Source organism: Rhinolophus hipposideros (genome assembly GCF_964194185.1).
Source record: "Rhinolophus hipposideros genome assembly, chromosome: 10".
NCBI lineage: Eukaryota > Metazoa > Chordata > Mammalia > Chiroptera > Rhinolophidae > Rhinolophus > Rhinolophus hipposideros.
Window position 1 is genome coordinate 73,926,571 of NC_138056.1, and position 22,717 is coordinate 73,949,287.

Below are 22,717 nucleotides of genomic sequence, written 5' to 3' on the forward strand. Positions count from 1 at the left end.
AATACTGCGAGATTTATTGTGTTACTCTGTCAACATCATTGATTAATTTCTTAAGATTGATTCCTCAAGGGGAATTACTATAAATAATTATCAAGAGTAAGAATTGTTTTTAAGCTTTTGTTGTACAAAGCCATGTTATTTCTTTCCAGTTTTTAATTCTATCATCAGTCTGAGAATACCCATCTTATTAAATCCTTGCTTGTATTGAACATTATCTTGACTTTATCTTTCCCAATATGAATGGCAAAAAAATGAATTTACATTGTTTTCAATCACATTCGTTTAATTCCAAGTAAGATTGGATTATTTTTATGATTTGTCTTTCTTCTTATATGAATTGTCTACCAATGTCCTTTGTTGATTTTAAAGAGATTTTCTTATATGTCTACATAATTTCTTGTTGAGTCACACAATTTTTAAGTTTTTAAAAAATATATTAAGATGTATTGGGGACTATGAAAAAAATTCCTAGTCTCATTTAGATAAATATTCTGGACATTTTAATAACAGATATTTAAATTTTACAGAGAGTTTAATATGAAAAGAGCACTTCCATCAGGACAGCACAGACGTAAATCTGAGGAGACTTTTTGCATGTATATAATAATTAATTGATTCTTTCTGATAAGGATAATAAAGCACTAGCGAAATTATATAGTAGATAAAAAAACTGCATTAAATTCATATTCTATTGATATCATCGCCAGCAATGAAATATTCATCTTATTGAATTAAAATGGAACTGAATTTGTTTTCAACAGACTAAACATAATATTGCAAATTATTTATTCTACAAACTATATGTGCTCTAAGTATTCTATGTGCAGACATAAGCCTAGACCTTATATATTTGTCCTTTACAATAATATTCTCAAAACTAGGAAATCATAAATATGCCAAACTTAACCTTTAAAAATTTTTCCTATTTATTTAGGTAGACATTTTATCGGATATAAACTTTAAAACCTCACCAACGGAAAAACTACACTATAAGAAATACGGTCTAGAAGTAAATATAATGAATAAGGCAAAAGGAAGCATAAAAGCGTATCTACATCTATAGAATTTAGTGATAAATTATTTATGGAAGGGTAAAGGGTAAGAGATAAATATGTCAGCCTGAATTAAGCATGCTTTCAATAAGAATATCTTACTTTGCACTAGATTAATTTATCCCAAATTAATAAATGGGAAAAGTTCAGGTCTGGTAGGTCCCGTTCCAAAGCTTTCATTTTATGTGGTATTTCAACAAGATTCTCAGTAACAAAAATGGGTCCAAATGCTAGCAATCAGGAATGGATTTTTCCCAATCTTGGATTCAATCAAAGGAAATTGTAGGAATAAAAGGCGTTTTCCAGAAGTCCTGGAATTTGTCCAGGTGAGTGTTTTCTTTCCAACCCTGAATCAAGTTCCCCATCACCTCACCGCTATGGATACAGCTATTTAGGGAGGGTTTTGTTTTGTTTTGTTCTGTTTTGTTTTGTTTTGTTTGTTTTTAACCTAGAGTTTCCTTAAGGCATAAACAACAAAGACAAATAAATAAGTAAGTTACCTGGGTCTTTTTTCAATGTATAAAAGGTCATTGTGAATACATCTGGGCTTTTAAATGGGGTTTACACATCCAGCAAGAATATGGTCACTTGTTTCACTTCTCTTCAAATTTTAATTGAAAACAATCCATTTCAATTGAGTTTATTCTGGAAAAGCTGCATCTAATAAAATAAAATAAATTAATGTAAGAAAAAACCCACAATATTTTTCTTCTATCTCATCTGCTTGGCAGACCACTATTACAGCTTCTCTGATGCTTAATGAGGACAAGAATATCCCTTATTAATAGTGTGTGTTTCTGACATTGATTTTGAAATCTATGTCTGAAATGTATGAAGGAAATTCCAAAGCAATAATAAAATGTGTTGCAGCAAGCCCTGACTCCTTATGACTTCCTTAGCTTGCTTACAATTACTCCATCAGAGTTCCTTTTTATTTTACCTGCATAAAAAAATACTTTTTAATCTAGTCTGGCAAAATGAGTGAAGTAACTTTACATATATATATTTGAGTTAATTGATGATTCTTCTTGTTAATAACATGTAATAGCAATGCATTTCATAAAATAGAACAGATGTTCAAATGGTCCTTACATATGTAATTTATGCTGCAGTTTAAATAGAAATTTAATGAGGCCATTAGACCTAGATATTGCATCTTTAGTCAGATAATTACAGAAAACATGCAGTTTAAACAGGCAAAGATATCTTGAAATCCTGAAAACTATCTCTAAATATGAATTACTAAATGCCTTCTATATATCATTTCTTAAAAATAAATTTTACATATCACAGTATAAAGTAGACTTTATTGAGGAACCACACGTTTCTGGAAGGAAAACGTGGATTAATTGTGAATCGGGCAGTGAATTACCTATTGGTCAAGTGTATTATACTAACCAAATATAGATCTATGTATATATATATATACACACACACACACACATATATGAATAGCAGTGTGAAACTAAACTGTTTTTACATGGCCTATTAGATGATATTAGAAAAACAATGTCTTAAAATAATTTTGTAGAAAACTTTATTCCAAACAATTTTTTCAATGTAAAGCCTTTTTTTCTTATCCATTCCTTTATTTTGCTTTTTTGTTTCCTATTGTGCTGTGAAACTGTCTTTGGATATGGCTAATAACCCTGTTAAATAACCCTCTCATGAAACGGTTTTAGCTTTATGAAAGGAATGGTCTAAACCAACACGTAAAATAATTGGATACCACTTCATTTAAAAAAAACTAATATATATATATATATGGCTAAAGTATAGAGGATTATAAAATAATTTCCTCCAAATAAAAATTTTAGTAGTTAGGTTGAAATCATTGAAAGACAAATTTAATTTCTTGTGGACACAAAATAAAACAATTCCTTTCTCCCAACAGCATTTTTTTAAAAAGATAGATGTCTAGCATTACTGAATTACTGAATTACTGAATTCATGCCTATATTTCAGTCTGGTCCTTTTGGTGATTAAACTGAAAACCTTATTGTTTACTTCAGGAAGTATATTAACTATTTCACATCACTAATGTGGCACTTAATTGGGAATGTGGGAACAGATCATTTATTAGCATTTAGTGAATGGCAGTCTAACTCTTAAAAACAGTTAATACTCTCAAAGTGCATGGCTTACTCATGGAAAATGTTTGTTCTCCAAGTGGACCAGACCATCACAACATGAACACCATGGAAAATGAATATCATTTACCTGAAATATTACAAACACATTTTAAGAGAATAAATACTTTAAGGGGCTGATTAGTGGTGAAATATGCAACACTATTTATTTGTCAACTGAATGCCATTTCACTTGCAAATCAATGTTCAAGTGCTACTCATTAATATGGGGCAGTTTTGTTTATTTTGTTTATAATTCATTTGGCATTAACTAATCCCCAAACTCAGTATTTGTCAAATAGCATAACACAAACTGTACCCAAATTCTCTCAGTATATAAGCCGTTCCCTAGATTTAACAGAAATTTCATTAAACGCTGGGAAAACCTCTTGAAAAAGGTAATTCCTCATAAAAATTGTAACTTGAAAGCAAGGAAGAAACCAAATGTGTGGGTGGCAAAAGCCTATGACACTTTTTTAAATCCTTTTAGAGAATAATTAGAATATGCTATCTCTATTCCCCTACAGAGATAAACATGAGAAAATCTAATCTAGGGTGTTTGTCAAGTCTACATTCACATGCAGCATGACTTCCTAGGGTATAATTACTTAATTTAAACAGTCAAATTGGCTATGTGATCCTAGTTTCTAAACAGCATCCAATGCCTTTAAGAATAAACATATAATTCAAATTTAAGACCTTTTCCCTAAAAGCTGCTACTACCTTTCTTTTGACTATCCTATGATTTCCAGGCCAGGAAACTGAACCAAACACGGAAATCCTAGATTCTGAGATGAACTAAATCAAGCAAACGTTCAAACTCAACTCTCACAAATAATAAAGGGAATAATAATTAAACCATACTCTTTATTGTCAGGAAATCAGTACACAAAAATTAGTGGCTGGTTTAATGGTTTGTTTATGCCATTATGTTTTTCCTTCTGGGAACAAATTTTCATTTCAGACTCTTTTAGGTTGTTAACATTCTAGGTAAAGGAATTCAAGACAATTCTTTCTCAATTAATAGTAAATTTAAGATATTACTGTTGTGAAAAAAGTTCATGTAATCGGTTGATGATGATGGCGGTTATTTGACAATAAATGAACTGTGAAAGAGAACAGCACTAAATACTACATGTTTAATACACTTTGAAATTAGTTACAATTGCCTTTGGTTTGGACTCTGGTGGAAGGGGCTACAAGATGGCAAAATGAGAGGTTTATTTAGCGACTGGGAGAAGCTTATAGAAGAGCTTAAGACCTCATTCCTTCTAACATCTTAACAGCTGTGCAGTTTCTTACAAAATATGTTTTATCGTTTCAAGAAATGCTGTTAACCTCGCAGTTTTAAAACTGAATGAACAAGGCCTCTTGGACAAATTGAAAAACAAATGGTGGTACGACAAAGGAGAATGTGGCAGCGGGGGAGGTGACTCCAAGGTTAGCCTCAATGTCACCAAAAGCGGGTAAACAGTATGTAAAGTAATAGGTGCATCTGCTGGGAGACTTGGAGCCTGGGCCTACTAATACCACCAGAATTGCTAGTCATGTCCCTTCACAAACTTAAGTATGCAATTACTGTCAAAGCAAAAATATTTGCAACTGTTATCAATTCGGGGACACACAAACCAACCTAATTAAAATAGTTTCTGAAAAATCTCTGGCTTTGAAAATGTGGATCAGACATTGTAGTCCTATAAACCTTGGTTTTGGTAAAGCAGTAAGGGATGCTAGTTTTTGAAAGAGCCATTTAGCGAAGAAAGGAGGGAGAACAGAGAGGGTATGTCTTTCTTGTTTTCTTCAACAGAATTCCTGTGAAATGTTCTGCAGTAACAGCAGTAACCTGACTCCACCTAGATCTGTCTAGAGTACCTATTGGAAAATCATTTCTCCATCTAAATCAGACTTCTGTTAAATAATAAGTTACACAATAAATCAAAGATAGTCATGTGAAATAGATCAGGCTATAAAAACAAGACCAACTCACCTTTGTCTTCCCTGTATCCCTGTCATATTTCCAGCTAAAATAATGGTTTTCTTTTAAATTTCTGAAGTATACAAAGAAAATATTATCTAGTGTCTCAGAACCCTTTTTCACTATGCATCAACTTAAAATAACCCAGAAATGGGAATATTCTGACTGAATTTTATTTTCTTACATACCTTTAATTGGTATGTAAGAATGTTGAAAATTTAGAAGTATGTGCACTTGTCTTTAAAATCTAGAGAATTGCCCAAAACGAGAAGTCCTACTTCTCTTCAGGTTTTTGACTGGTCTATATAAATTCTCTCACTTGGACACCCAACCCACACAATGACGCTCTGTTTTCAGGGAGTAACTGTCAGATGGCTGCTGACTGACTTCACCTTTTTTCAATGCTACAAACTTCCCCATCTAAAGAGACTTTCAAATTCAGCTAACTGGTATATTCCTGGCTAATAACTAGCCTTACCCTAGGAGGAGGGAGGATAAATTTTGCCAAATGAATATTCTGGCCACAGATGGAGGCATGAAAGAGAAAGAAACAACAGAATTGTGTGTGCCCAATCCGGATCACCCATATCCTTATTCAGAGAGAGACTCTGAGTTCTTGGAGAAAAAGAGCAGAGAGAGGCTAGAAAGAGTTCTTCGGGCTTCCGCTGGGATGGTTCCCCTTCAGGACACCTCCATTGGAGGTGTTTTCTTAAGGAGTAATTATTCTTTTGATATTTTGGAGCCCTACCTTGCCTAGAATGTACTGATAGTTTCCATAAAAATATAAATAAATATATATGTATATACATACATATATATATATACAGAGAAATATACTCAAGTATACACTTATAATCTACAAATTCCTCCACTGAAATTAGAAATGTTAGAAAACATGTTCTAATAGCACCAGAGAAAACAAAAGCAAGGATATTCTATTCCATTAGAAAAATTTTACTTGAAAACCTCAACTTGTTATCATAAATAGAAAGGAAGCATAACACTGCTTAACAGATAAAATTTCCCACAAAAATGAATAAATGATTTCCTATTTTAGTGTACATTAGACTTTTTCCAGAGGGAAAATAAATAAGCAAGCAGAAGCAGAAACGAAGTCATTTTAATTTATTTAAATAAGGTTGGACAACTCTGTTGGATTTTAATCTGTTTGTATCCAACACTTTGTTTGGCACATAATGAACACTAAGTAATATTTGTTGTCCAAAGAAATAAATTTGAATCTGAACTTGTAATTTTCAAAAACCCAACTGTTTGTTCTCATAGGTATTCGGTACATTACTTCCACTAAACATGAACTACAAAATGATATTTCACATCTTAACAAGTAATTTTCTAAAATGTTATGAAAAATTAACCTAAAATGTTCCCCCAAAATGAAATTGCATTATGTTCTATTTTCCCTCAGGAATTTTGTTTTCATACTGAAAAAGCATTCCTAATAGGTTGTATATCGATGTAATAATATTTATCACCAAGAGAAGGAGTGGTTACAATCTAAATGCCCTAATCTGAATTTGTAATAAAAGGTTATGTTTAAATGGCTTAAACTAACTCAGATCAAAGTAAATCACCAGGAGGCAGTTGCTTTTTCATTGTTGTTTTGTACCTTTTTCAGGTACAAAATAGGTATGATTTTGTCTTTAAACTTACCTTGCCCCTCCCACTTAGCTTGATCTTCAAAAGAGGGAAAATAAGGAGCAAAAGTGCTGACCTGGAGAATGAAACCAGAATTTAAGCCTTTGCTGAATGTAAAGCCAAAGCAGACGAACCAATTAAATACTGCCAGTTCACTGGGGTGGACACGCGAGGGGTGTCCATTCAGAGATCTCAGCGCAAACATGCTGAAATCTGGTGTTATCTGATTTTCAAATACAGAATCTTCGTAGGACAAAAAATAAGTGGAAAACCACGGAAAGCTCTTCCACACATGGATAGTTCCTAGGAAGAGAAAATTGACCCACCTGTCATTCACAGGATTGTAAGCAGGGAGGACATCTTCAGCCTTCTATTCAGCAGCAAATTTATTAAACTTCTGCTTTAACCGGAACCTGTGGGGAAAAAGAGAATTACCCACCCTCCTGTTCCTCAAGGAGTTTCTGATTTATTATAACCAACAACTGAACTTTTTAGAGCCACTGTGGCCACTTCCAATTATACCCCAGGGCTGTATAATAGTATCCCACTCACCTGATACCCATTCCCAGAATGTTCTGAGCATGGCAGCCCTGGGTTAAGAGGCTTCACACTGAAATGTAAAAAAAATTACCAAAGAAGCAAGGAAATAGGTCTTATATCTTAAATGAAATAAAGTGGAAAGGCATGATTTGGAGGGTACAAAAAATTCATTTGTTTGAAAACTTACACATCTGATAATGGTGATACAGTTGCAATGTGGTCTTTTTATGATCATAAGAAATTCATACTCGTTCTTGTGAATGAAATAACAAATTTACCAAGTGACAATGAACCAATTTAAAAACATCATTGCAATGGCTAAACTTCATTTTCCCCTTTGATTAATCTGATGTATTTAGCCTGAGCACAAACCACACGCAGAATGTTATGCCAATTTTAATGTAAGGTGGTTCTATCTGGAAATTTTGGCACGTGCCTGTAATCATCCTTGATCTATAAAAATATTGATTTTTTTCTGTTTTACACTTTATTCTACATATATATACATAAATAGACGCATTCATAGATGTGGATATTCATATAAAAATCATTTTGTAAATGTTATTATCAAACAATGTGTTCTTCAGGAATTATATTAGATCACATCATACCCAGTTTTTAATTTAGCACTTTGAAGAATACAGCCCATTTCTGACTTTAAAATATGTTATACGTGGCCTACTCCCCATCCACCAAAGCCATGGAAACCAATGCAAGAATAAATGAATTACTATGGAGTATATGAATTCATAAGCAGGGAAAAAGTTTTGTGATAAACAAAAACCAGTAAGAGAAGCTAACCCTCGGAAGAAGGATCTCCCAGTAATGAATTCCTTGCTCAGTGCCTGACTTTCCACCAGTTGATCATTAAGTTTGGTTTATAATAAATCTCTTAACATTTAAAATTCCAGTCTAATGTTACTCTCTAAAACCAGGCTACTGGAGTGAATAGTAACAGAAGGGGCAAAGAGGCAAGGGAAAAATAAAAGGGATAGAGAAAGAGGGACTTTAAGGGGAGAGAGATAAACCAAAGGCAGTCTTTATTTAATCCTCAATTTTGCATTCAACCACCCCTTTTAGAAGAAACTTGAAGGAAACTGCTTTCATTTTCCTTCTTTTTTCCACATTAATTCCTCCTCCAAGGGCACCTCATTCAAGAAGTGCAATATAGGCTAACGTAATATACCTAAATGAGTTTAAAAAGCAAAAAGCAAGCTGGGCTGGGAAACCAAAAAACTAATAGTATAAATTTAAAAAGAATGCTTGTTCTGGATTCAAAATAATTTAACTGTAGGAACTTTACCGAGCACTTACTCTGAGTTGGACATCCTTGTAAATACTGTTTTACAAAGATGAATGAACTGTGGCTTTTGTTCTAAAGGAGCTCACAGTTCACCAACCAACCCCAGGGGTGGTTTTGTAAGTCACTTCATAAACGGAGGTTAGGGGGGAAGTGGGGAGGTGGGGGAACAGAGTGTATAGATAACCCCTAGATTGGAACAAAATTAATCAAGCACCACAGTTAACCATAATCCTCACCCCAAGTTAAGTTTTTAATAGGAAGTGTTAAATCATGCTGATGTTAGATTTTAATCCAAAACACAATATTCTAGGAATATGACAAATGCATATTTTTAAATGGAACAATGAACTTTGTAAGATCTTATAACATCCATACAAAAATTAAATTGTATTCAGAAACCAGATAAACAAAAACTTATACTTTAGAAACATTTTTCAGAACCAACAGTACAAAATAAATGGGTTGTAGTTTACTGTTAACCAGAAAACTCAACTAGAAACCCCATTTCCTGAATCTTCTGTTTTAATGTTTTTTATTACACAAGTATGAAGTGATGCTATTATAAATCCTGATTTAGCTACTTCCTAGTTGTGTAAATAGATGAATTAACCTCTCTGTGCCTTCATTCCTCGTTTGTAACACACAGGTGATAATACTAACTAAACATATAAAATGCTTTTAACAATGCCTCGTACATAAGTGCTCCGTAAATGTTAGCTATCACTATAATCATCATTACAAGGGCATTACCTAGTTGTTTAGATAGATGTATAGAATTAATTCCCTGGTAACCAAATAAATACATGCTGTGTTTCTCCAAATGCACTCAACATTTCCTATAAGATGAGAGGCATTAGGGAGATAGGGCCAGACAAAATAATTGTGGCCGCCTTAGCAATGTGTAGAGGAATACAACCAGTCTCTGAGTGTTTGTAAAAGCAAAAAAGAAACAAAAACCAACCAACAACAAAAGATGCTAGGAGTCACTGCTTCCCATCCATCTTCTTGCCCCTTATTTTATACACTGAGAGGTTAACATGGGAATGGAAACAGAAAGAATTCTTAGATTCCTTGAATATTGATGCTGAGTGATGACTGACCCTTTCTTCCTTGAGACTCCTTATAAAACATTTAGTATTGAAAGACTCAAAGAGGGTAGGGAAAAAAAAAGAATTTTATAGTACGAGGAGATTGTCTATTGATAAAAATCTTGTTTACCCCTAACCTATCATGTATGTGTTGGTAAGAATTAATATAGTATATTATAATCACTTCCCTTTGTACTTAGAATATATTAATAAGGTAGACATGAGATGAATGAAAAATGCTTCTGGTGAAAGTAGGTTAAATACTGTAGTTTAGAAGGAAAATATCAGTCTGGCCTTATATTTTAAAATAATAATGTACATATGTGTTTATAAGGACCTTCCTCTGTATGAGGGGGCCCTTAGTAACACTTGAATCACCCTCCTCTTTTAATTCAGCCCGGGTGAGAGTGGTGAAGGAAATCATTTCATGATGGGCACTGTAGACATCCTTTTATTGCATAAAGTAGAATACCACCAGCTAAATCATAATGCAAGTGAGAAATGAAACCAGTCCTATCTAGCTTCTATTTAAGTCTGTCTGTCAACCTGCAGCCATTTACCTCATGAAAGGGGCGGGGCGGGGGGGGGAGGAACTTCTGGATTTTGAATGACTCTCACGTTTATATTGGGAAATTTGGAAACTCTCAAGAAACTCAACTCAGGCCAATAGTTTTGGATTCACAGTAATTGCATACATTTTATTTAAAAATCCTCCCTAGCAGTATGTGCCTGTTACCTAAAGCGATGGAGCAGGCCCCAGTTTTATGTCTGATTCTAAACCTGGGTCTACAGTACAAGACATAGCATCTGCTGTGGCCTCTGCTCTGTCACTTTGCCATGCGATTCTAATGTAGTTTTACTTGAATAACATAAAATAACATATATAATGTTATTTATGTTATTTTCCACGTGAAGAACTCCTGTAAACCTTGCCGTTTTGAAACTCAGTGAGGCAGGCGTCTTAGACAAGCTGAAAAACAAATGGTGGTACGATAAAGGTGAATGTGGACCCAAGGACTCTGGAAGCAAGGTCAGTCGCTGCAGTTCGGGACCTCCTCTTGTGTTCACAAAGCAGTAAATGGGAGCAATTGTAAAAAAAAAAAAAAAAAAAAAAAAAAGTATATGGAAACAGTTAAAAATTAAACATTTCTCTATACACTGCCTAAATTAGAAGCTAGTATAAATTTCAGCCACAGGACTGTCTTTTCAGGAAATTGCAACCTGCTCCCCAATATTAAGACTTTTAAATAAATTTAAATTAACTACAAAAATATATAAAATTATAAAATTCCTTATATTATTCTCAAACTTACGTACCACTAATAAAAGCAGTGATTTTGGGTTAGGTTTTTGTTTGTTTTGGAGGTAAAGACCATGAAATTTATTATTTCAGGAATGGATGCATTCTCAAAATAAGAAATGGGAAATTGATCAGTAGTCATTCAGAAAAAGAATTTAAATATTAAATATATCTTATTTGTCATTATATTTCCAACCATTCCACTTTAGTTTGAAGAGACCCTATTTATTATATTTTGTGCTGACAGATAGACAGAATGAACCTTCGAAATCTATCAAAATGATTTAAATCAATGTTTCTGAATAATATCCTCAAGTTCTAACATCTTTTATTCATGAATTCTTTTTAGAACAATGCAGGAAACTATAGGCCTGATTCTGTTGCATACAAAAGAAAATAGTATTAGGAACAGTTGTGTTTTCATTCTAAAGAAAAAAGTAACAATGTATCAGTGAATCTAAATATCGGACTCATTAATAGAATGTAGTAACAGTGCCTAAAAGCCATAACTGAGGACTCTTGGAGTCTTATTTTTTCTGTATCTTCTTTTAGAAAGAAAAAAAAAATATATATATATATATATACATATTGATTATCCTAAGACTAAACAAATGACTGGCTTAAATAGGAGAAACTCAGCTAATTTAAGAAACAAAGTAAAGTTAATTGATCCCTTTTTAGGGTTTCTCCCGGTATTTTAATCACTTGTGTCTGCCTTTGAACCAGAGTGGAATGAGACAAGCTTGACCAAATAATGAAACAGTTATCCCAAATCCTTATGTAAAGTCTGAGAAGCATAAATAATTGAGTGATGATTTTGAAAACGAAGTTACCTAAACTTTAGGCCGATAAGTTGATGTCATGGCTAAGTAGACAGTGTACATTGTACCTCTTTGGATTACGCACTCTTCTAATAAAACTATTTAAGTGTCTAAATCACATTTTACATGAAACATACTGCTGAGGATATGATGGCCAGAGGGCATCCTTCAGGCAGTCTACCCACAATACTTTTTAAATAATGTTATATAATATACATACTTACAATTTATGAAAAAGTTCTGAACTCTTATTACAATTTTAATATCTTCCAATCATTTGTTTGTCTATTTCTGAATTTATTATGAGATATATATACTAAAGTTCTAGAGATATGTCTAAAATATTAACTGATTAAGGGTTTTTAAGTGGTAATGGAATCATATTTTAAAATCAATAAAAATAGTTATAAATTTGTCCATATGTAATTTATTTCTCAATTGACCAAATAGTTTGTGTGTTTTAAAAAGTTATCTTGAAAAAAAGTTACCTCAGTATGATGTATATATAATTATTCCTAAATAGTACATAATATGTAAAAGTGACACTTTCCAGAAGATTTCCCACACAGACGTGACTGAAAGAACAAATAATATATGTGTCCACTAGCATATTATTTGCATATATTTGGTAAAGTAATAATGAACAAAATGTGAAATTTCTAGCTTAAAAAAACCTTAGCTCCTTAAATAGGAAATGTGAAGTTAGATTTATTCAAGAGAAATCTCAAACATTAAAAGTATGTTTCAATGACAGGAAAGCCAAAAGAGGTCCCTCTCCCATGTAATTGTGTTTTAAATATTTCATTTTCAAACTTAACAATAATAAACCCACTTCTGCCACCCTATGTAAATATATAAATGCTTATTATGGCTAAGTATAGTGGGTTTTGTTGCATATTTAATAATAATTAACATGTTGCAGATTTTATTGAATATAATTATGCACAATTTATTGGTAATCATAATTTCTCTTCTGAGAGCTATGAACTTTATGTTTAAATCTGTAAACCTACATCAGTGATTTATACATGTAAATAATTTTAGGTTAAACTAGCATTTGTGTTAATTAGCTGTTTGGATGTCATGTGTTCTTTTATGTTCTGGATGTGACATTTCCACAGTTAACTGAAGTGTCTTTATCCCCAACAGGACAAGACGAGTGCCTTGAGCCTGAGCAACGTAGCAGGCGTCTTCTACATTCTGGTTGGCGGCTTGGGCTTGGCAATGCTGGTGGCTTTGATAGAGTTCTGTTACAAGTCCAGGGCAGAAGCGAAGAGAATGAAGGTGGCAAAGAGTGCACAGACTTTTAACCCAACTTCCTCGCAGAATACCCAGAATTTAGCAACCTATAGAGAAGGTTACAACGTATATGGAACCGAAAGTATTAAAATTTAGGGGTAGGACTTAGGGCCTACTACAGTGAGTGGGTGATGCATTCTGTAAACTCAGTGTTGTGACCTGTCTGTCCAGTGGTGGTATTGCTTGCTTCTAATTAGAGCTTTCTATTTTTTAAAACTTCAGTGCAAAGTGGTTCGGTTTTCTTTGGCTGCAGATGTACTGTTCAAAACTATATGTTGCCAATAGATATCTGCATTGAAAGGATCAGAATTGCTCTGTGAAATGATTTAAACAGTATTATTTCACCCAAAAATTGACAGAAGCTGGAAATTAGATCTGGATTTCCTTGTACACAGACCAGGCTAATCTTCTCTGGAATAATTCAATTTTAGAATAAATGCTAACAAAATAAGCATAAAACCTGATTCAAATGATCAAAGCTTAAACCGCTTCCAGATAAGGTTTTCTGAAAAACCCTTTCTGAGAAACAATACACGATGTAAAAGCTGCAAGGCACATAGCAAATGCTCAATGAATTTTTGCTCCTATTCTAATTTGTTTTATATTAGCCATCATCCTATATGTTTAAAGAGTAAAACTCGGCTTTTGTTCATCTGACAGTAGTCCTTGAGCCAGACCTTGAGGCAGGAGTGATCATCAGAATATTGACTACAATTCACATTTATTAGATGAAATTCAACTTTTATGTTCACAATATCACTAAGGTGAGCAGACATGTTAGGCAATATAGCAGTTTCTCCATCAGAAATGTCAGCAATATATGTGTTCTTTAGGAGGAACTGAGTAAAAGATAAAAATGCAGTGAGTTATGGATTTTTTACTTCAATTGCTTTTAAGTAAGCCAGATCAGCTTGACTTACTCACATACTCTCATCATGTCACAATAAAAAATTGTAGGCATTCAGTGAACTATAGAAGATGGATATCATTTTTTAAGAATCTAAATGTCCACTACTTTTTTCCTCTAATGACAGAAAGTGATTTTAAAATAAGATCTAACAGCATTTTTTATTGTTCTTCCTAAAATCGAATCTCTAAAATGCATTTTCTAAAATTATATGTAATTGCCAACTGAATTGGCTGCTCGTTCTGATTAAAATAATAAATGAGCTTTTAAACCCACAAGAGACATTTAGTGCTTGATATTACCCTACGGTCAAAAACCCAGTATAATTTTCATAAGAATGAGATGTGCATCTGAGGTTATGCCAGGTAAACATGCTTGATTTCTATATTTATTTATTCATATGAAAGCTATTGAAATACGTTAGTATCTTAAAATGAAGAGCAAAAGCATCCTTTTTTTTTACCAATATCTAACTGGTTTAATCTGTAATCTCAAAATCAATAACTGCACGTAGGTAAGCCCAAAGTGGTTCTTTCCCATTTTTTTGTGGGAAAGAATTAAGAAAAAAACCCTCAATTCACTCAGATCAGAATGTTGTGAGCATGTCTTCTAATAGCAGAAATATAAATAAATAAATAAATAACTAGGATTATGTCAAGATCTCTTGGCCATTATATGAATAATTGCACCTTAATATTTACGGAATTGAGGAGAGATTTTCTCGAACTGAGAAAAACAGTACCTGACAAGTTTTCAGAGCCAATTATTTGGACTTCATTCTGAGATGAGTTTCACAAGAAGACTTAAATAAAAATTTTAACCAGTTTATTAAAACTGACTTTCCTTTGGCATAGCAAAAGCATTCCAGCTATCAGAAAGGTCCAAGGACAGGGAAGCAAAGAAAAGGAAAAAGAGCATTAGAAAATTCTAAAAAGAAATACTCATGAATGCCAGTTCATTACAAAGTTCTGGGAAGTTGTTAAATAGATATATAAATTCCCAGGTTATATATATATACAACTTACATGTATAATGTTTCTGGAGTCAAAACTTGACATTGTAGTTCATCACATGAATTGCCTTTAGAGCTAGGATTGAACTTTTAAGACAATAAATATCAAATAAAAATAAAGCATTCATATACATATGACTTTTTAAAAAGCTCAATGGCATTCAGGGTAAATGAGATGATCTGCACCTACAGAGAAAACTGTGAGTAATCAATTTTTATCACACTCTCATATTAAATGACTTTTTCCTTTCAAAAACTCTATTGGCCATAATTATGCAAACAACTGATAATTTACATATTATTGTCCCAGAATCTCAAAAACAAAACCTGCAACCTGGTTTCTATATGGTAGAACATTTACTTTGAAAGTGATCAGCCTTCAAAGGGAACACATATATTTAAGGTCATAGCCATTAGTCACAAAAATCTAACCAGATGCAGACCATACGAAAATTTTAAAGAAAGTTTTCCAGTTTGAGCAGCCTCAATAGTTTCACATCAAAATGAACAGAAATGATGTTTATGGAAGAAGCGAGAGATATAAGAATAGGAAATAAGAATGCTGAGAACTAAGAAAGCTAAGATTTAAAGAGAAAATAAGGAGGTGGCAAAGGTTTATTAACTAATACTCGGTTGCATTAATCTCTAGAGAAGGAGAAATTATTCAAAACTATAGGGAATCTTTCCTGCTTTGGATGTTTTCCTTTCCTCACAAAGGCAATCAAAAATAGATTTTACGGCAAAAGCTGTCTGCAAAAAATCCTCCAAAAAAAAATCACACTGCTTTTATTAATTGTATTTTAATATTTCCTCTTCAGAAAAATTAAAATGAAACAAAACTAAAGCAGTAATTTTTAAAAAAACTAATTATTTATTTTACTTAATATTAAATGTTGAAAGGGAATCTGAAGAAATATGAATAAAAGGGAATAAAAGGGAATCTGAATAAAATCAGACTTTGGTCTTGGTTTGTTTTAATTTAGTGAGTAGTAGAGTTTCTGTAGAAATTGCATACTGACTTCTGATTATGAAGATAAGTGTTAATTTTTGAGATGGTTCACTAAAGCAGAACTATAAAAAAAAGAACTATGATCATGACCTGGTTTTTATCATAAATATGTCATTAACTAGCAATTTGACTTCAATTTCCTAAAGTTATCAGGGTGCCTAATCTCTAAACCTTTTCATTATAACAGTTCTAATCCAACCATTAATTTCATTATTTAATATATAATTATTCAATTATTTAAGTTCTAGGGCAGAATAACCTAAAGCATTAGGTTAATTTAAATTCACAACAGGGGATTAAGATACATTATGAGTTATGAGAAAGTTATGATCTAAGCCATAACAAACATAAGAGATATCACATTACTTTATTTTCCTCTTGAGTTAACATTAAAATTCAGCTCTAGAAAGAATTGTAAGGTAATGAATGAACAGTAGATTTTCATAATACTGCTTGTTTCTCCTCTGTGTAATATTATTATCTGCTACCTAATATGACAGAGAACAAGAATTTAATGAGGATTTCAGACACCTGACCCCATAACCTCAATCTGGGAAGTTCCCCAGTGATGACACTTCACGAGGTATTGAAACATGCCCCCTTTTCAGTACACCCCCTTTAAGCACTTAAACCTTCTTAAAATATGAGCCTTAGCTTTCATAGTAGGCATAGAATGAACTTTTTGTCACTAATTGTGCTGTTCTGGGTCATGTCCATAACTGGTGTGAATGAATGAAAGTGTCTGTGGATATATCTGTGTTCGGAGAACAGGAATATCTGTCGTGAACACTCTATGTATATAGTTTGTTTAGACAATTCACAACAATTTAAAGAGTATAATCCTTAAAAAGGATTTTACAAATCCTTATAAAGACATTTTCTAGCAAGACAAAAAGACTCAAGTAAAGAATGGTGTCAAATGTAAAGCAGATTTTAAGCTGGACTAGAAGTACTAAGGTACACATAGCATGCAGCAACTTAAAAGATGTGTCCTACCCAGATGTGCTTAACAAAACCTAGGTTTGTGATTTTAGAATAAGTTCTTAAGCAGGTACGACCACAAATGCTAGACGGATTCATTCTTCCCTGTAGTTAAGCGTTTCTTTTCCCTGACAACCAGTTTTCACATGACCAAAAGAATATGAAAAAAAATGCAGATGTCTAATTATTGATAGTTTGGTGTTTGTTGTGCCCTATTTTGTTAAAAAACCAGAAATAGGGTAACACTCCACATTCTTTCTGTTTCCTTTCCATGCAACCCAGCTGACCTTTTCTGAAGCCATAAGAAACAAAGCCAGATTATCCATCACTGGGAGTGTGGGTGAAAATGGCCGCGTCCTGACGCCCGACTGTCCAAAGGCTGTACACACTGGAACTGCAATCAGACAAAGTTCAGGATTGGCTGTCATTGCATCGGACCTACCATAAAAACCAAAAAAATAATTGAGTGCCTTAATTAAACTGTGTTGGTGACTGATGGGAACGCAGCCCTGAGGGACACGCCACGCGCGGGTCTGCGCTAAATCAATCCCTTGGCTGAGAGCGGGAAGTTCGCCCTAACGCGCTGGACATCAGCAGCAGCAACGTGTGCATGAGCTCAGCTCGGAAACCCAAACTCAGATTTTATATCAGGAAAACTCACAATTTAGGTTTTCTCGGGGAGTGGGTGGGGGGAGCTGGGACGGGTGTATTAACAGCAACAACTTTCACTCGAGTGGACTTAAAAACTAATCAGACTTGCGAGTTAGCTCATCACCTCTGAAGTTCTTGCTCAGAAAGGCCTTGGTCTTCACCGCAAGGGATGAAATAGTTATAGAAGTCAATGAACATGCTAACCTGTGTCTCCAGAACACCCATATAATCAATGGAAGACTATCCAGCTGAGAAAACAAATCACTAAACTGTGATAAGAAAATAATATACAAACATGTAAATCCTGTGAAAAAAAAAATTTAGAGGAAGTATTTACACTTACTTTGGAGAAAAATACTGAAACATGCTTGCTTTTTAACTGACGTAAATTCAGTAGAGGACAACACGATTCTTTTTTCTAACCATCTTAGGGAACAATACATTGCAATAATTGATATAAATGCCATCACTGTAATAAACTTTAGAGACTTTTTTTTATAAAAGTTATTGGTCATCATCTTCCTGTTTGCTGTAACCTTCACTCTGTCATGAGTTGGTGTCCACAGATTGCATTTGTCTTACTACCAGGAACAAAAACAAAATGAAGACGACAGTAACGTAAAATCATCAGTCTGCAACGTAGAATCAAAAGAGACTACGGGTCACTCATGTTATCAATATTATTTATAATCTTGTTCTGTGTACAAAATTGTGGTTTTTGTACCCACCAAAAAGAATAAAACAACAGATGTTCTTACAATATCTACAGAGCTTAAAGTTTTTTCTTTTCAGTATAAAAGTTATTTGAGATATTATAAGACTATAGGAGGGATTGTAGAAGTGTGGGCCATATCGGAAAATGTAGCTAGCCTTTGTTATTTTTGCATATTAAGCTACTCTCTTTTACAGATCTTTGCCTCGTTAGCAGGTTAAATTTTCAAAGATGGAGTTCTTGAATTGGGAAATGAATCTTTGTCATAACAACAACATACCCTGTAACAGTATATTGAAATTTTACTTAACTGTATTTTGCTGCGTAAAATAACTTGTGTCTTTGGGTTTTCTCCCCATTCTCATTATTCCATTCAAATAATTTGAAGGCACTAATAATGGTTTGTGGTAGATAATAAATGAAGTATTAGTCCTTGTTTTCAACTGGAAATTGTGAAGAAAACTATACCCGTGTTTATTTACGAAAATCACCTTGTGTTATGTATGGATTAAATTAACATGGTTCAAAAGAAGATTTGAACCATTTGAAATAATGAATAAGTACTGTAATACAGATAAACATCACAATACTTAGAGATCTCGGCAGAAAGCACAAGTTAGGATGATTTTGGAAGTCTTTCCTTGAAGGATGAGTTGAGTTTTCTTAGGTAGAGAAGTTAAGAGCCTCATGGATGAGCAGTGGGCAAAGCTGTGCATGTCAATGGCTTGTTTAAGGAGTGTATGCAACTGGATAGACTGGAGAGAGAGCACAGGGTGTGATATCATGGAAGATAACCTTGGAAAAGGTGAAGGATTGATCACCTTGCTTCAGTTCTCATTCAATCTCTGTGCTGCAGGAAGAACAATCTTTAAAAGTTCTAATCTGTTCACACACACACACACATACACACACAGTTCCCTCAGGAAAAATTCCAAGCTCATGAGCAGAACAATTGAGTCCCTTTATGACCTGGCCCTTACTTATCTCTTCCATGACTTTTCTCTCCCCTATCCAACTTTTCCCCACTGAAAGTGAAACTCAAAAGCAGCACATGGGACTGCGCATTTACTATTTCTTCAGTCTATAACTCTTCCCAATCTCCTCTTTACTTGACTAACTTGTACTCATCCTTCAGTACTCAAATTGAATTTTACCTGCTCTGGGAAGATTTCCATCTACCACCTCTACCTATGAGACTGAGTTAGGTGCCCTTTTCATGTTTTCTCCCCATCACTGCACTTACCATACTGCACTGTAATTGCCTGTGTACTTGTCTGTATAACTACTAGACTGTAAGCTCCTTGAGGGCAGGGACTGTGTCGATCTTGTTCACAGTTGTATCCCCAGCACCCAGCACAGTGCCTGGCATATTGTAGGTGCTTAATAAATATTTGTTGAATGAATAAATGAATTGAATTGAATTAATTTGATTAAGTGGAAGCAGAAAGACAACATCTTTCCTCATTAACAGAGTACGTGTTAATTGTATAATGAGTCAAAATGAAGGCTGAAAGTTGGCTGATTGCGTGACATCGTCCACCTCACTGGAAGGAGTGGGGAGGGGGAGAAGACCTGATGAATTTTCTGATCCAAAGGGAAGAAGGTATTCCATGTTATTTTACCTAGCAGTGGAATAATTTGTTTAGCTAGAAAAATTGTCATAAGATAGTTAACTAACCCAAAACCCTGTTTTTAGTTTTCAGTCATACTTCCAAATATATCTTTTATTTAAGTCTAAGTGGATTCGTGATGTAAAGTTAAAAAGTTATATTTCTTACAGCTTTATTTCTATATTAGTAATAGTATTTATTAAACACTTAAATTTCTATATTTCTTATAGAATAATTTTGCCAAAAACAAAATTTAAATTTGACATTAGTAAAAAGGGTTTCCAATCTCAGGAAGTGCTACAAAGCTAGAAAATGTGACTTTTAAATATTTATGTTTAAGTTAAGTTAAAAATATTTAAGTGAAAACATTTAGTTCCATAAAGAACTCAATTACTAAGCAAGCAAGAACCATCTAATGCAGAATTTCCTGAATAAATCAGGCAAAGCCAATTTTGAAGATACATCAGCTAGGTAAACATATACAATGACCACATTTGAAAGATATAAAGAGCTCTCAGGAGAACTACTTTGCTACACAATTCAATACCTACTAAGTGAAAATACCAGCCCCATTGTTATTGTATTTGCTCTGGTCTCCATACCTGTTGACTGTCAACACATTCCATTTCACCACAGCATAGCTCATACCGTGTTTCCCCGAAAATAAGACCTACCCCGAAAATAAGCCCCAGTTAAGATTTCAGCCAGACGGACGGATTTAGTACTTTATCACGATGTTCCAAAAGAAGACGACATGACTGTAATTGAATAAATGTAGATTGTTATACATGAAAAAATAAGATATCCCCTAAAAATAATGGAGCAAAAATTAATATAAGATCCAGTGTTATTTTCAGGGAAACATGGTAGTAGATGTTCAATATATATTTGTCAGTGAATAAACACAACTTTATATATTGCCAGTATCAGTGAAAACATGTTCTAATAATCTTCCCAGAAAACAGAATATCCCAGTTGTAACAACAATGAATTACTAATAGGAATAAGAACTAAATGAAAGTTAACATCCAGGAGAGTTTCCAAAAAGACAAATTGAAATTGTACAGATTCACTTTCCTTATACTTATTAATATGATGCTACATGAAAAGTGTGCCTTCTCATGCACATTCCTAAAAAGGTTTTCATTTCAGGTAGGCCAGCAGGCTAGAGTACTTAGCATTTGTAAAATCACATGTAAATGTAATAGGTGGTGTGTTTATATACTTTCTAAACAGTACCAGTAGTCTTTTCAAAACAGAACTGTTCTTCCTTAAGACAAGATTTTGATAAACTATGAAGAGAAAGAAATGAGATTTGGAAACTGTATCTCAAAAAGCAACAGAGAACTAAGTTATTTTCCATGAAAAAAGAATAACCTGCTTATTTGTTTCTCTTGCTTTGATTTTATTTTCTTTGAGGGGAACAGTGGGCAGCGGAATGAGGAAAAATAAAAGATAAAGGGAAAGAAGACATTAAGAAAGCAGAAATCTGGGTAAAAGGCCAGTAGGATTCCCCTGGTGGCCAAATGCACTTATGAGAACAGGAATGTCTGACATATGATTTTTCCATTGTTAGGTGTGTAATCTTTGATGTATTCTTCTTTCTATAACATGCATGGTATTTGTGGTCAGATTAAAGGAAGGAGTCAAGAAGAAAATACTAAATCCCATGTTTGGGTTGACACTAGGCCAGAAATAACCCTAATAATATGTCTCCTGCCCACAGAAATGTGCAGAAATCTAGGTTGGGACTTGTCCTTCTACGTGGCAAAAAATGAACCTTCATTTGATTCTTTCTTGATGATAGGTTAAGAAGATTGTAGGTTAAGAGGACATCCAGAATACATACATAGTTGTTTTTTGGCCACCTGTGCTGACAGTAAAGTGTCACAAACAGCAAAATAAGCATAAAGCATATATCATTATTAAATGATATATAAGATCGTTAAATAAATCTAGTGCAGAATTTAAATTATAATGCCTAATTCATAGCTTGAGTTAAGGGGTTATTTAGGAGTTTTATAATCCTGTAACCCCAAACACTAAGAGAGTCTGCTGAAGTAGCAGATTATTGTGATTTCCTCCTCAGAGTTCATATATTTGACCAACACTTCTAAAGTTTCTAAACATTTAGTACTGGCTAAAAGCTGTGTCTATAGAAAGTTATTTCTGAAGTTGAGTAGTCATTGAAGTCTGTAGTCATTGGCAATCAATATTGCAATGTACGATTGAATGAACTGATTGACAAAATGAATAAAGGAATGAGTGAATGAAGACCATCTAAAGAAGTTAGAGATCCCAACTGGTTGATAGTTAAGTAGTCAGTAAATATTTGTAGAATGAATAAAAAGAATAAAACAAAAGAAGAAAGTTAGTGATCATTGACTATATAGAAACTTCTGCCCACTCCCTGAGCTAATTTCCTGCAAAAATGTGAAGGTTCTCAACATTGTTTAACAAAGAAAGTATTTGGAACAATTTAGGCCCTATTTGCCTCCATCTAGAGATTTACCTAATCTTTTAGTCACCTGAAACTGGTGCTGTTTCAAGCTTCTAACTTGGAGGAATTAATTAATTCCATCTGCCTGAGACTTCCTCAGCACCACACTTCCCAACAATATTCTATTTCAAACTAACTCTAAGTACAAAGTTTGCCAGCATCATAAATCTAA

The 22,717-nt window shown here is 33.6% G+C and overlaps 1 protein-coding gene across 6 annotated transcripts in view; it reads left to right on the forward strand.

The window, feature by feature from the left end:
- Positions 1–18,487, forward strand: part of GRIA4 (glutamate ionotropic receptor AMPA type subunit 4) — a 393,116-nt gene extending 374,629 nt beyond the window's left edge. For 2 of the 6 annotated variants that reach the window (XR_013994147.1, XM_081062106.1), the window contains 3 exons: positions 10,659–10,773; positions 13,014–13,148; positions 17,355–18,487. Coding sequence is in view for 3 of the 6 variants with exons in the window: in XM_081062106.1 (XP_080918232.1) it covers positions 10,659–10,773; positions 13,014–13,148; positions 17,355–17,519 (415 nt within the window). In the remaining 3 variants the exon portion in view is untranslated. Of the gene's footprint in view, positions 1–4,506; positions 4,622–10,658; positions 10,774–13,013; positions 13,262–16,591; positions 16,675–17,354 lie in introns of those variants that run through there. The other 4 variants (XR_013994148.1, XM_081062108.1, XM_081062107.1 and 1 more) reach the window with 4 other exon arrangements.
- The last annotated feature ends 4,230 nt before the right edge of the window (positions 18,488–22,717 follow it).